The 15,795-nt window shown below is 41.8% G+C and overlaps 1 protein-coding gene across 2 annotated transcripts in view; it reads left to right on the top strand.

Moving 5' to 3' along the window:
- Positions 1–336: 336 nt before the first annotated feature.
- The window catches only part of Qser1 (glutamine and serine rich 1), a 64,767-nt gene continuing 49,308 nt past the window's right edge, over positions 337–15,795 (top strand). The window contains 1 exon segment of one of the 2 annotated variants that reach the window (NM_001139493.2): positions 337–747. In NM_001139493.2, coding sequence (NP_001132965.2) covers positions 587–747 — 161 coding nt within the window. In that variant the 5' untranslated portion in view covers positions 337–586. 2 annotated transcript variants of the gene reach the window in all.

The raw sequence follows: 15,795 nt of genomic DNA, 5'->3' as shown, positions 1-15,795 counted from the left end.
AAGCAGGAACCAGATCCTCTAAGCCCAGCAAACTTTGGGCAGGAAGCAAACTTTGTAACACAGCAGTCCCTTGTCTGTGGTTTGGGGCGCAGAGAAAGAAATCACAAGCTGGGAATCGAATGTTTGAGTCTCTTCAAAGGACCCTGAAGGGGAGAGTAACGAACTCCAGGCACAGTGCTGGCAAGCCTTCCCCTGCCCGCACCCACGCGGGTGCTCGGGCGCGTAGGCCCTCTCGTCACCGCTAGGGCGTCCACCGAGCAGCCCTCGTCCGGGCCGGCCCCCGAATATGCAGCCCAGAGCGCGGGGCGCCGAGGGGGCGGGGCGATGAGCGGGCGGAGGGCGCGGGAGATGCATCCTGGGAAATCCAACAACATGGGGAGCCTGGGCTGCCGGCGCTGTGGCCGCCGCGAGTCCCGGCCGCAGGCGCTACCGCTATCCTGAAGTCCGAGCGGAGGCCCGCCCGCCGCTGCCCGGTTCCCCCGCCCAGGCGCCCCCGCCCCCTAGCCGCGCCATGTGAGGGGCCGCTCCCACCGCCGCCTCTTCCTCCCCGCGCCTCCCGCCCGCCCCCGCCGCCTCAGCCCCCGCCATGGACGCGCACTACGCGCCCGCGGGCTTCGCGGAGTCTCCGGCGCCCCCTTCCAGCGCAGCCACGCAGCCCGCTGCCCCCGCCTGGGCCTACGAAGCCCGGGTCCCGGCCGCCGCCTCCAGCCCCAGCTGCAGCGGCAGCAGTCCCAGCCTTAAGGCCAGGTAGAGAGGGTGGGCGCGGGGTCTCACTGGGCCAGGAAAGGCCGCGGATGCGCCGGGGCCTGTGCCGCCCCTCTCGGGGCCCAGGCTGGGTGGGGAGCCTTCGAGGCGCCCTTCTTCGCTCTTGGGAGAGGCGTTGGACAACTCCTGGCCGGTGATCCGGGGTGGGAGGGGGCGCATGGTGCAGGATTCACGCCTGGGGCGGGTCGGGGCGCGCGGCAGAAGGGAAGGTTGGGCGGGATGGAGGGGTGCAGTCACCTCTCGGTGCTGGACTGCCACATGGTAAAGTTTAAGCTCCGCGCTGACCTCGGTATCTGGGGAACCTGGACTGACTCCGGGGGGAGGCCTAAAGGGGCGCCGCGGAGCCCTGGGCAGTGACATTCCATTGTATTGGAATCTGGGTGGCCGACAATGTGGTGTTGGGGGCCTCCGCAGTGTGAAGGTGAGGGCGGTGGCAGGGGAGGAGGAGCGGGGCCGTCTCGCTGACACTAGGGGATCTGAGATGACTGGGTTGCAAGGGAACCCCCAGGGCGGGACACGAATGCAAAGCAGGGTCTGGGTGACATATGTTTGCAGTGATGGCTGTATTCCACGCGTTCAAAGTTGTTTTTGGGTTTCCTCTCCTGCTAACAACGGCAGGAAGTCTTGGCTCTTAGTGCCTCGGGGTGACTGAGTGTTGGGAAGCATTGAGGGCTGGTGGTCAAAGAAGGCTCTAAAGGTCGAAGATCCAAAGCATGCTGCTCCATCTCCACTTCGTTGTATAGTAACCGGGCTTCAGGAGTTCATCTTTGCTCCAGCATGGGCAATAGACCCCAAAATGTGGACTCCTGTTAGATATTTAAGCTCTTAAATGTGTAGCAGTACCACACTTTGAAACGGTCCCATTCGAATGATAACTGGAAGGCGTGGTCTGGTTTGGAGGCTTTGGGAGCGGGTTATTTTTAAAGCCGCCTCCCCTGAACAATACTCGATCTAGTAGGTATAGCTTCTGACCCAAGAACAGGGAAATCCTGGCTTGTTAATGACTTCATCCTCACCTCCCAACAGGAAGTCTCGTACCTATATGATTTCACCAGGTTTCTAAAGGATTTTAACGACACAAGTGAACTTTTTATTTCACTTCACACATTATTCTAATTACCTTTGTTTTTATGAAAGTGCTGCTTTCATGATATAGAATAGATGCATAAAGAATTAACTAGTCTTTGTCTTAGATTGTACCTCGGAATTATTATGAAAGAAAGAAAAATAATAATGCTTCAACAAAAGAGTAATTATAAACCTTAGAAGAATCTTAGCCCTTTTGTTTAAAAGAGCCCGGATTTTAAAAGAGAAAGTGATTGTTTTTCCAGTTTCGAGCTAACCCGAGACGCTAAAGTCTTTCAGAAATAGCTATAGTTTTGTGTTACTGTAAATAAACCATTTTGAAGATTTTTTAGGAAGCATCTTAGGCCCATCCTTGGTTATTTTTGGTGGTAGTTTAACTATCATTGTACAGAGAACAGTTGCTTATCTATGGTAGTTTACAAGTTAACTTTCTCTCCAGTGAACAGCAATGATGGGTAATGTGTAGCATTTTTTATATCTCAAGTAATTTTTTTTTATTTTTGGTGAATAACACTGAAATACTGCCTAGTTATTGTCTGTTATTTCTTTGAGCAGAGTGCCTCTGAGGCAAAACAAACGCTGACTGGCCATATTTTCCAAATGTTATCAGGGTAACAGAATAACTACCCAAGCATGTTTGAAAGGTTTTTGTTATTGTTTTGGGGTGTTACTGGTACTTGCAAACACACACACACACACACACACACACACACACACACACACGCTTTAAAACATTTTGGAGGGGTGTGGTCAGCCAAATTATAACGTAGAAAATGCAGGCTTCCCCCTCCCCCATAAAACCTGCTTTGTTAACATGTTGTGTTAGGATTAGGCCATCTGTACAGGGCTGCTCATACTTCCTAACTGTACTTTACTTTTCTTCAAACCAGTTATGTCAAAAGTACTATAGCTGGAATGTGCCTTCAGAGTCCTTAAAAATCAGGCATTTGAAAAGTTTAATCGTATTTTTACACTTAAAAAAGCTTATTTCATGTATCAATTGAATGTTTTGTTTCCCTTTTGTGGCAGTTTTTTCTGAAGGCAGAAACGTTTTTTCTGAACGCTAGCTGTGATGATGTAATACAGATATTTATCCATAAAGAATTAGCGTAGTCTGCCACCTTGTTTCCTGTAACTTACTCAGAAACCGACAGATGGTCATGGCATTCACTTGTTACTGACATGGAATCTAACGTTCTACTTATGCTTTGCTTACTCCTCAACAGGAGGTGCCTGGGAAATTATGAGTTTGAAACAACGTTTTCTTTGGTACAGCAGTCAGTTCAATTATTGGTTTCTTTGGTTGGTTTTGGTTGGTTTTTTTTTTTTTTTTTCCTAGACAAGGTTGTCCTGGAACTTACCATGTAGACCAGGCTGACCTCAAACTCACTGAACTGCCTACCTCTGACTCCCAAGTGTTGGGATTAAAGGTGTACGCCATATTTGATTATTGTAACACTTGGAAAATGATGAGGAAACTCTGTTTGGTTTTTTTGTTTGTTTTTTGTTTTGTTTTGTAGTTTTATTTTGTTTTAAAAAGATGCGTGGGGAGGATTTTGGACTCTGCGTGTTTCTAACCTAGCACTTGGTGGTTACTTATGTAGTTTTGGGCTAGGAACTGGTCTTGTACATTTCTACTTGTTTGTGCCCCTCGGTTTTAGAAAACAAATGAGCATCTGCTTTGCTTATTATCACGCCCTTTAGGCGCTTGTTCGAGGGGTTGTGTGCTTTTGTGTTTTCAATATGGAGTCTATAGAAGAGAATACATTGAAGGGATTAAGAAAAAGGCTAAGGTGCTCTTAAAATAGGGAGCTTTATAAATCATGTAAGTGAAAGATAATTGGAGCTTGTATCAGTACAGAATGGAAACAAAGAGAAATGAAGGAATATTTAACAGTCACAGTGCTAGACAGGCATGGAAACTTGCACCTGTAATCCCAGTATAGAAGAGGATTGCTTCCAGTTCAAAGCCAGCCTCTTCTTCCAATGTCTCAGCCCTATAAAAGGCATTAAGGCTTGGTGACTATGCACAGAACTCAGGTTTCTGGACCGAGCAACTAGGTGGCAGGAGGTGTGAACAAAGATGAATCTGTAAGGAGAAATAGAGGTGAGATGGGTATAAAAACATGAGCTCATCATTAAATGACCTTTACTACTGAAGTAAAAGGTCAGAGAGATAGTGGAATATGTGACTAAGTTCTCAAAGGAGGTTTGAACTGAAAACAAATAAGGTCATCTCCTTTGAGATGGCATTTAAAAACACATCAATCCCAAGCTTTGAGTAAACATGAGGGATTAGTTAGAAGAGGAATTAAAAACTAGTCAAGAACAAGGAAAAGCTGTGGGCCAGAGATGATGAAGGAGAACCAGGAAAGTGCAGTGCAGTTGAAAGAAGAATGTTCAGTCTACAACGAAAAGGACATTGAAATAGGATAGTGCATTGTTTCTAGGCCAACTCAGGAAAGCTTAACTGTCACATGGTGAATGCCATTAGACTTTTACCATACAGCAGTATTATGGCTAAACATAAAGGTTCTAGACTCACAGTGCCCAAGTTTAAATCTTAGTCTCATGACCTAGAAGCTTTGTGGCTGCAGATGCTTTCTTAATAGTCTGTGCCTTAGTTTATCACCCATAAAAGAAACTTAGAATATGTACTACAGGGCTGAAGATATCCCTCGGTAGTTAAGAGCAAGGGGACTCAAGCTTGACTCAGTTCCTATCACCCACTTGGAGGCTCACACACCTGTAATTCCAGTTCCAGGAGATTGGATGCTCTCTTCCGGGGAGCACCATGCATACACATGATGCACATATACTCATGCAGGTAAAACATGACACTGATAAAACTATTTTACAAAACCCTATTGCATAGGATTTTTGTAAACATTTTTGATTTTTCACAAAAACAGTAGCTAGTAAAAATTAGCTCGTGAAATAAATGATAGCTACAGCAACAATACTGTTTCCATGAGTTAATACTTTTTCAACTCTTAATACAGAAGTTTGGTTGAAATAGCCTTTTGCTCATTTGGGATTGTCTTTACATATATATTGTGGTCTTATAAGATCTTTTCCAAAACTTGAAGGATGCTCTAGCTTTAAGACTTTAATCCCAGCCATCAGGAGGCAGAGGCAGGTGGCTCTCTTGAGTTTGAGGCCAGCCTGGTCTATAGAGCAAGTTTCAGGACAGCCAGGGTTACACAGAGAAACTTTAAGACTCATTCAGAGGCTGGGGATATAGTTCAGTGAGAGTAGATTGCTTGCCTAGCATGCTGTAGGCCTGGGGTTTAATATCCAGCATCACATAAAAACCAGGGATGGTGGCACTGACTTTGTGTGGGTTAAGATAGACTCTCACTATATAGTCTGGCTAACCTGGAAACTGCTGCATAACCAACTGGCCTTGCACTCAGAGATTCACCTACCTCTGCCTCCCAGTTTCTGGGATTAAAGGCATGTGTCACTTTTATTTTTCTAAAGGTATATTTACTTTTAATGTATGTGATATTTTGCCTGCATGTATGCCGTGCACCATATGTATGTACTGTTTGTGGAGGCCAAAGAGGGCATTCCTCACAACTGGAGTTGTAGTTGCCATATGGGTTCTTCGAACTGAACCTGAGTCATCTAGAAAAGCAGCCTGTGCTCTAAATACTAAATTTTTCCAGCCCCACCACCATTGTTTTTTAAGTGACAGAAATTATTCATAAGTATGTCAGTATTCAACTAGAGTTTTTTGTGTGGATGTATATTATAACAATGTTTGTATTCATGCCATTGTGCATGCACATGTTTATACATGGAGGCCAGAGGTAAATGGCCTCTTCCTCTATCACCTTCTGCCTTAGTGTTTTGAGACACAGTCTGTCACTGAACCTGGAGCTCATAGTTCAACTATTTGGCCGACCAGTATACAATGCTGAGGTAACAGATGCATTCCACCATACTTGACTTTATGTGGGTGCTGGGAATCCAGTTTCTCATAGTTGCATATAAAGTACTTTATCAACTGAGCCATCTCCTAGCCCCCAACCTGTTTGAACTATGCATACATTGAATAAACAAATGCTGATATGCTACACTTTCTTGCAGTAAATGCTGTACAACTCTTGTAAGGATTAAGGATTCAGTAGCAGGGGTTGGAGAGATAACTCAGTGATTAAAAGTACTGGTTACTCGGGTTGGGGATTTAGCTCAGTGGTAGAGCACTTGCCTAGGAAGTGCAAGGCCCTGGGTTCGGTCCCCAGCTCCGAAAAAAAGAACCAAAAAAAAAAAAAAAAAAAAAGTACTGGTTACTCTTTGAGAGGTTCTGAGTTCGATTCCCAGCAACCACATGGTGGCGCACAACCATCTATAATAGAGTCTAGTGCCCTCTTCTGTCTGGTGCTGTTTTCTGTCATGCAGGCATACATGTAAATAGTGTGCTCATATACATAAGTCAATCTTAAAAAAAGATTCAGTGGCAATAAATGCAGAAAAAAATATTCTTAGCCAGTCATGGTTAAATTCTAGCATGCTTAGGCTTAGGTAGGAGGAACCTAAGTTCCAGGGTTACTGAGCCACATGGATAGACCCTGTCTTAAAAAACAAAATGGAAGGGGGGGGGTTGTTTAATTTGGGATGGGGTGTCATTTAGCTCAGGCTTGCCTCAGCCCGGTTATGTAGCTGAAAATGACCTTGAACCTTTTGACCCTCCTTCCACTTCCCAAGTGTTGGATTCCACATCTCTATGTGTTACCTGAGGTTTGTCTGGCAAAACTCTTTGTCCCTGTTGTGCTTAACTTCCTAGCCAGTTGGGAGGCAAAGGGGCAGTTAAGTAAAAACATTTCCTCTTTGAGGAAGTAGCTAAGGTAAGCAGCCCATGCAAATGTCCTAAGGCAAGGAGTTTGACAGTTACCTTCCCTGATACAATCTTAGTGGCCCCTCAGAATCACCTGAAGGACTTGCTGAATACACTGGCTGCTGGCCCATCTCCAGAGCTTCTGAATCAGTACATCTGGGATACAGCCCTATAATTTGCATTCCTAACATGCTCCTAGGCGATCCTATTGCTGCTTATTTAAGGACCATGATGAAAACACTGCTGTGAGTCTTATCTCTCTTGGCAACTTGTTTCACAGAGCTTTCCTGACCACCAAATTTATCTTTAATTATGTGTAGGTGTCTGCATGTATGTATGTATGTGATTGCAGATGCTGTAAGAGGTGTCAAAACCCTTGGAGCTGGAGTTAACAAGTTGTGATCCTTACCTGGAGGTGGTGGTACAGGCCTTTAATCCCAACACTTGGGAGGCAGAGGCAGGCAGATTTCTGAATTTAAGGCCAGCTGAACTAAAGAGTTCCAGGATAGTCAGCCCTGTGCCACTTAACAGCATGATGGTCTAAGGAAAGTTAGCGTTCCTAACACACACATACACACACACACAAAACATCCAATTTACGACCCTCCTGATATAAGGGCTTGTTGGGTCCTTTGGAAGAGCAGCAAGTATTATTAGCTACCTCTCCAGCCCCACCCTACCCAGCACTTAAATAAACCCTTATTTACTTTGACTTTTTCTTCGTTGACAAGACCAAGAAGTGAGTAGTGTAGGGGTTTACAGAGAGACAGTAAAGGATGCTCAGAGATGAAGGTTTTAGTGAATGGCATACTTACTCTCAGCTTTTAGTGGTTATTAAGTGCCAGCTGTCATGCACTACTCTAGGAATTTTTGTGTATATAATCTCAGCTCGTCTCACTAGTTGCAATACCACTGTTAAGCAGTCCACAGAGAAGGACACTGAAGCATAGAGGGATTAACATTCCTAAGACCATATGCTGTTAACGGGCAGAGGCAGTGTTTGAACTCTGGAAATGTGATATGGGAAGAGTATGGTGTGAATCACAAGGTATTTTAGTTCTCCAGGGAAATGCCTTTTGTGAAGTTGAGGATATAAATAAACAGATAAAGCAGAACTGTTAAATGAAGTAAAAGGCAAAGGTTAGATATGGAAGCCTTTGAAGAATATATTGATTAGGCCTTTGGGACTTAACATCTGTGGGGAGAGGCTATGCTCCTGTTTTGTTTTTTTGTTTTGTTTTGTTTTAAAGAATTGGAATGGTTTTTCCTGGAACATACTTTTGGTAAAAATTTTTAGAGCCAATTTAAGGCCATGGGTTTGTACCAGATTGAACAATTTGTCATAATATATGGCAAATTGAGAAGATCTTACCAAGAACTCATAAAGTACTGTTTTCTTTGACTTTTTATGAAACCATGTTCACAAACTATGCTTATCTTCTCATCTTTGTGACACCAGTTTTTCACCGTGTGCATCAACTGCTTGTTTTGTTGCTATGTCAAAATACTTGGAAAAAAGGCATCTTTTTTTTTTCTTTTCTTTTTTTTTTCTTTTTTCTTTCCGGAGCTGGGGACCGAACCCAAGGCCTTGCGCTTGCTAGGCAAGTGCTCTACCACTGAGCTAAATCCCCAACCCCGGAAAAAAGGCATCTTAAGGAAAAGTTAGTTTTGGATTATCATCAGTCTACTGTGTCAGGGAAAGTTTGGTGGCAGAAGCAGGGGGGAAGCTGGTACATTGTACCCATAGTCAGGAATTTATCATAAGACCCTACCTTATACTACTACTACTCATGAAGGGTGAATTTTCCTATCTTGATTAATCTAGAAAACTCCCTATAGACATGCCCAGAGATTTGTAAAAATACAAGCAGTTTTGTGATTTTTTTTTTTTAAAGACAGGGTCTCTATGTATCCTCTGCTGTCCTGAAACTATATGTAGAACATACTGTTCTTAAATTTACAGAGATAGATCCAACTGCCTCTGCCTCCTGAGTATTGGGATTAAAAGTGTGAGCTACCATGCTTCGCACTTTAATGATATCTTAAAATAGAAATAAGGAAAGGTAGGACTTGAGTTTGAACTCAGAAAACATCCTTAAGAATGGCAGTTATGGGGCTGGGGATTTAGCTCAGTGGTAGAGCGCTTACCTAGGAAGCGCAAGGCTCTGGGTTTGGTCCCCAGCTCCGAAAAAAAGAACCAAAAAAAAAAAAAAAAAAAGAATGGCAGTTATTTTTTTTTTAAGATTTATTTATTATATATAAGTATACTGTTGCTCTCTTTACACACACCGGAAGAAGGCATCAGATCTTATTACAGATGGTTATGAGCCACCATGTGGGTGCTGGGAATTGAACTCAGGACCTCTGGGAGAGCAGTGACTGCTCTTAACCACTGGGCCATCTCTCCAGTCCCCATGGCAGCTGCTATTGTTGATCATACATGTGGCTTGTAAACTCTGCTCTCAGTCTGCTTGTCATGCACCATGCTGGAGCATTTCACATGCTTAACACTCCTTCAGTGAACCCTAAAAGGTAATAATCTGACTTCCACTTTTCTATAGTCCTCTTTTTCCATAAGTTATTTTGTCCAGTGGCTCTCAGCCATACTCTGAAACTTGAGTGTAGCTGCTTTGTTGCCAGAGTTCCCTGTCTCATTCATTCAGGAATGTCCTAAATTTAAAAGGCTTTGAGGCAGTACTGTTTTCTCCAGTGTATCAGAATCTCCTTCTATCAGTGATTTACTTGAACTTTTTCTTCCTTTTTTTTTTAAGATTTTTTTTTTTTATTATACATGAGAACACTGTAGCAGTCTTCAGACACACCAGGAGAGGGCATCAGATCTCATAACAGATGGTTGTGAGCCACCATGTGGTTGCTGAGATTTGAACTCATGACCTCTGGAAGAGCAGTCGGTGCTCTTAACCACTGAGCCATCTCTCTAGACCAAACTTTTTCTTTTTAAATTTTGTGTTAGAGATTGAACCCAGGGTTATATGCTAGGCATATGCTTATACCTCCCATGGCCTACCCATGGCCTATACCTCCTAGTGACACTCTCAGTATTGGCTCTGGGTTGAGCTCTTGTACTCTTGAACATTTTCCAAGTGAATTTGCAGTATACCGTCTTAAATTTGTAGCTAATAATTTATTCCTTTATGGGAATACAGATTTTTAGAACCTCTTAATAAAAAAGTGACATATTTCCTATGTTCACTGTTTGACTCCTGATAACCTCATAGCATCCTCCAGTAGAAGCATGTAGATCTACTAGCATGTTGTAATAATTTCATTTCCAAGCCTTTGTATATGCTGTTTCATCTTCTTAGGATGCTTCTTTCTCTCCTTAGATAATTTTGTCTCTTCCTCTCAGCGCTTAGCAACTATTTCCCATGGAAAGTCTTCCCATACCATAGTATGTTTTCCTGTTTTCTTATGCTTTTTCAGCTTTTTCTTAGTCTCCAGGCTAACATTTGGCAATTAATAAATGCCACTTGTATGTTAGGTGCAATAATGATGTCACTGATTGAGCACTTGTGATGTGCTAAGTGTAGAAATGTACAAAATGCTACATATGTGCTTCATCAGCTTTTTTTTTTTTAAACTTAGAATTTTTTTTATTCATTTATTATATATAAGTACACTGTAGTTGTCTTCAGACACACCAGAAGATGGCGTCAGATCCCTTTACAGATGGTTGTGAGCCACCATGTGGTTGCTGGGAATTGAACTCAGGACCTCTGGAAGAGCAGTCAGTGCTCTTAACCGCTGAGCCATCTCTCCAGCCCGTGCTTCATCAGCTTTTATTATCACAGCAGCCTTACAGAACAGAAGGGCGGGTGTTGTCAGTACCTGTGTTTTATAGTTGAGGAAAGTAAAGCTTGTGTGGTTAGCCTCAAGTCACAGAATTTGTAAGAACTGAGTTTAAGTCCTGCCGTTCAGTCACAGAGCCTGTCCATTAGAAAAACAAAAACAAAGGCCTACGGAGGTGGCTTGGTGGTTGAGAGCACTGACTGTCCTTCGAGAAGACCCAGGTTCAGTTCCCAGTGCCCAAATGGCAGCTCACAACTGTCTGTAACTCCAGTTTAAGGAATCCAGACACACATGCTGGCAAAACACCAGTGCACATAAAATATTTTTTTTAAGACTGTGTTTCAAAGAGTCTTCAATTTAAGTCTCAGACTGATTAGTAGCTAACTAGAGTTCTGTAGAACATTTGTCTTGTAAGTGTGACAGCATTCTAGAGCACAACTACCAGGTTAACTCAGTAGATCCAGGGCTTATTTCTGTACAGATCTTTTAAAAGATTTATTTTTATGATTTTAAAATCATATTTTTATTTTAAAAGATTTATTTTATTTTTAAAATATTTATTTATATTTATATTTATTTATTTTTATAATAAATAAGATTTATTTATTATTATGTCTGTGCATGTGGTAATGTGTGCATGTATAAGAGCAGGTGCCCACAGAGTTCAGAAGAGGAAGTCAGCATCAGATCCTTTGGAGCTGGAGTTCCAAGTAGTTGTGAGCCATCTGACCCTAGCTAGGTGAGCTAGACCCACTCTTGGTCCTGTGAAAGAATGGCACACCTCGTATAGGGGAGTGTGTGTGTGTGTGTGTGTGTGTGTGTGTGTGTGTGTGTGTGTGTGTGTGTACATGTGTGTGTGTACATGTGTGTACCATTTCTGTGCCTAATGCCTATGGAAGCCAGAGATGGTGTTGGAAACCTGGTGATCTACAGTTACAAATGGCTGTGAGCAGCAGTTTGCTTGCTGGGAACTTAACCCTGGTCTTCTACAAGAACAGCAAGTATTTTTAACTTCAGTCCCAAATTTTAGAATTATGAAGAGCTTTGGGCTTTACAAGTAGGAGACCTCGTGTTCTAGGAGGCCTGCACTCTGCCCAGAATTTCAGCAGCCGTTGTAGAATCAGCAGTGACACTCGGGCTCCTGACTGCAGGCAGGACTCCCTCAGTGAATGGTATTGCTAGTGCTTAAAACATGTTTTAGAGAGTCCTGTTCTTTTGTATTCTAGTTTGCAGTGGCTAAATTCCTTAACACGAAGAGAACAAAGTGACATAATTTCTTGAACAAAAGAGTTCATTGATTGCTTAAGTATTTTACTGCTTACATGCAAGTTCTAGCTTGTTCATCTAGGATTTAACACATTTCATGGGGCTTTTGATGAGATTTTTAAACTTAGAATGTGTTTTATTCCTTAAGCATATAGACATAGGGGTAGGCTACCAAAAGAATGTTTTATGTTATTAATATCTGTATATAACCCCAAGTGTAGCATTTTTAACATTATATTCAAAAGCATTTTTTTTTTTTTTTGAGCTGGGGACCGAACTCAGGGCCTTGCACTTGCTAGGCAAGCGCTCTACCACTGAGCTAAATCCCCAACCCTGCATTTGTTCTTTATAATTGTAATTTCATGTTCAGGACAGGAATTGCCACTCTAGGTGTGTGGGTTTTTTGTTTGTTTGTTTGTTTAGTTTAGTTTGGTTTCCCATAGGCTTTAAAGTAAGTAGTATGCATTTAAAATTTTTCAGGGGGTATTTTATTTTAATTTGTGTGGCTTTTTAAATCTATATCTATATATGTGTGCCATGTGTGTGCAGTGCCTCTGCAGGTCAGAAGAGGGCATCAGATGCTCTGTAACTGGAGTTATAGACAGTTGTGAAGCCACCAAGTGGGTTATAGGAAACAAACCTGGGTCACCTGGGAAAGCAGCCAGTGCTCTTAACCACTAAGCTAGCTTCCCAGCCCTTTAAAGCATTTTGCTTTGTGGTTTGTTTTTAATGTTTAAAAATATTTATTTTACTTATATGAGTGTTTTGCCTGCAAGTGTGTATGTGCACCATGTGCATACCTGGTGCCTACATAGATTAGGATCAGATGTTAGGTCTACTGATTGTAGACTGTTGTGAGCCACCATGTGTGCTGAACCAAACTTCTGTCCTGTGAGAGCAGCAAGTACTCTTTAAGTGCTGAGCCAGCTCTCCAGCTTTCTCATCTACTTTAAAAACGTATCTATTTTTGGGCAGACAACATGGCTTAGCAGGTAAAGATGCTTGCTGCACAATCCAGACAACCTGAATTCAATTCTGGAACACATTTAAGGACATAGGGAGGTTGTAAAGAACCAACACCATAGATGTCCATTACATAGAAGTCCATATAAATGTTGTGGCGTGTGTACACCCCCATATCACATTAATAGACAATTAATTAATGAAGTAGTTTTCTTTGTTAAGGCTAATTAGATTAAAATCTTAGGAAAAAAAAACCTGGTGGTGAATGAATCTCTGTGAGTTTGAGGCCAGCTTGGTCTACAGAGCTAGTTCCAGAACAGCCAGAGCTATGCTGAGAAACCCAGTCTCAAAAACAAAACAATAACAACAACAAAAAAACAAAGCAAACAAAAAGCCATAGGGAAAGATTATTGTTCTGTGTGTCAACTCGACACAAGTTTTAAAGTCATCAGAAAGGAAGGAGCCTCAGTTGAAAACGTTTCCATGAGGTACAGCTGTAGAGCATTTTCTCAATTAGTGATCTATGAGAGAGGGCCCAGTTCACGGTGGGTGGTGCTATCCCTGGACTGATGGTCCAGGGTTCTATAAGAAGGCAGGCTGAGCAAGCCAGGGGCAGCAAGCCAGTAAGCAGCACCCTCAATGGCTTCTGCCATCAGTTCCTGCATCCTGGATCCTGCCATGCTTGCATTCTTGTCCTGATTTCAATAATGAATAGCAATATGGAAATGTAAGCTAAATAAACCCTTTTCTCCCCAACTTGCTTTTTGGTCATGGTGTTTCATTGCAGCAATAGAAACCCTAACTAGGACAATTATTTATACTTAAAACAGGCAATTTTGATTTGTTTTGAGGGGAAAGTCAAATTTTTAAGTTTAAGCGACAGCAACTAAAGAAAGAGTGTAGTTTTTCATTCAAGACTCTGACTTACTTTATAACAAGCCTGTGTTGCTCCCATTCATGGTTGTGTGGATTAGAGATGGTGAAAGTCTGGGACATATCTCTTTGTTCATTCTCTTCTCTAGGCCTTAGTTCAAGGTAGTATTTAGAGTGAGGGTGCGGAGGGTTAATAAAAGTCTTAAGAAAGACTACGTGGGGGGCTGGAGAGATGGCCCAGTGGTTAAGAGCACCAACTGTTCTTCCAGAGGTCCTGAGTTCAATTCCCAGCAACCACATGGTGGCTCACAACCATCTGTAATGGGATCTGATGCCCTCTTCTGGTGTGTCTGAAGACAGCTACAGTGTTACTCATATACATAAAACAAATAAATAAATAAAATGAAAAAAAAAAAGGAAAGACTACGTGGAACTTTAAATACTCACACTTTTTTTTTTCCCCTAAGCTGGTCAAAATACAGGAATTAGAAACAGTTCCTATATTCTGAAGAATTTTTTTTGCACTCTAGAGTTTAAAAAAAAATAAATTGGCCGTTGTTGTTTTTTTTTTTTAATTTAGAGAATACTTTATTAGTTTTTGTAATCAAACCCACGTATATAAGACCTTACATATTTAATACAGTGTGTTACCCCTGTACAAATGGAAAAAACTTAAGTTCAACATTTCTAGACCAATATGGCTGTTAATTTCTGTACAGTGCCAACTCAACACAGTAAACGGGGATACTTTTTTCCAAAGTTGACAGCACAGGTAAAGTTTCAAAAAATTCAAATTATATATCTGTATATATATATTTATATTTATATAAAAAGACCAATAATAGCAGTGTGTTATGCATCAACAGCAGCAACAGCTTTTCCAGGTTCTGCAGTCATCTGAACAAAACTGTAGAGACATCCAGCACACTCCATTAAAAAAAAAAAAAGTAAAAAAACAAAACCCGAGAAAACAGCACAGTTCTGTTACTCTTGTGGTACCTGGCACCATTTTTTTTTTAAAATTAGCTTCTCAATCATCATCTGGAAAGAAAACATTCTGAGCAACATCATTAAAAACAGCTCTGATAAAGCACGGTCACTACTACGTATCATAAAGCAGGTACAAGCTATTTTACATCCACAGAGGTATGATACAGTACTGTCCTACATCTATAATACTAGAGGATACAATTTAAAAGGCATTATTTGAGACTTGATTCTACTTTTCCAGCAGAGGGCCCAAAGGATGGTGTGACACAGCTTTGTAAAGAAACATACTCTAGACAGGATTTCCTTTCACTAGTGGCACAGTTCTAAGGATTCATTCTCTCCATGAATGTCAGCTAAAACCGTTATTAAAAAAATGAAATATCCCTAGAACAAAACCGTATAACCACCGGATTCACATGAAGATGACCTAGTGGAGACAAGCTGGACCTCACCTTACCAACAAGCTATCAAATCTGTTATGTTTAAACAGTGAGACCTCCAAGGAAGGAGATGCCAAGTAGTGCTTCAAAGCTTCGGACCACAATCAAACACAGCATCCTTTTCAACAGAAGCAGAAGCTCATCTGAATATGCTCAAGGATGCTGACATCAACATTTAATCATCTCCTCACTCATCCAGGAAGAAGGGGAGATCAGTTACTACTGTACTTTATTGTGTTCAACCAAATCACCATGTTACAAAAATAGCAAGCTGCCATAATAAAAAATAAGGCTCCTCTATCCAGCACCTGATAGCATCATTTTACTTTCAAGCCTAGAAATTGCACACTTGTATATAAACCAATCGAAGATGAGGATTGAGAGTTCATCTTGGTGGATTTTTCCTTTGATGAATATGAAGTGTCCTTCCTTATCTTTTTTGATGACTTTTAATTGAAAATTGATTTTATTTGATATTAGAATGGCTACTCCAGCTTGCTTCTTCTGACCATTTGCTTGGAAAGTTGTTTTCCAGCCTTTCACTCTGAGGTAGTGTCTGTCTTTGTCTCTGAGGTGTGTTTCCTGTAGGCAGCAGAATGCAGGGTCCTCATTGCGTATCCATTTGTTAATCTATGTCTTTTTATTGGGGAGTTGAGGCCATTGATGTTGAGAGATATTAAGGAATAGTGATTATTGCTTCCCGTTATATTCATATTTGGATGTGAGGTTATGTTTGTGTGCTTTCATTCTCTTTGTTTT

Source organism: Rattus norvegicus, chromosome 3 (assembly GCF_021556685.1).
Source record: "Rattus norvegicus strain SHRSP/BbbUtx chromosome 3, alternate assembly SHRSP_T2T, whole genome shotgun sequence".
NCBI classification, from domain to species: Eukaryota; Metazoa; Chordata; class Mammalia; order Rodentia; family Muridae; genus Rattus; species Rattus norvegicus.
The sequence above is the reverse complement of the archived record's forward strand: the minus strand, read 5'-3'. Positions and strand labels throughout refer to the sequence as shown.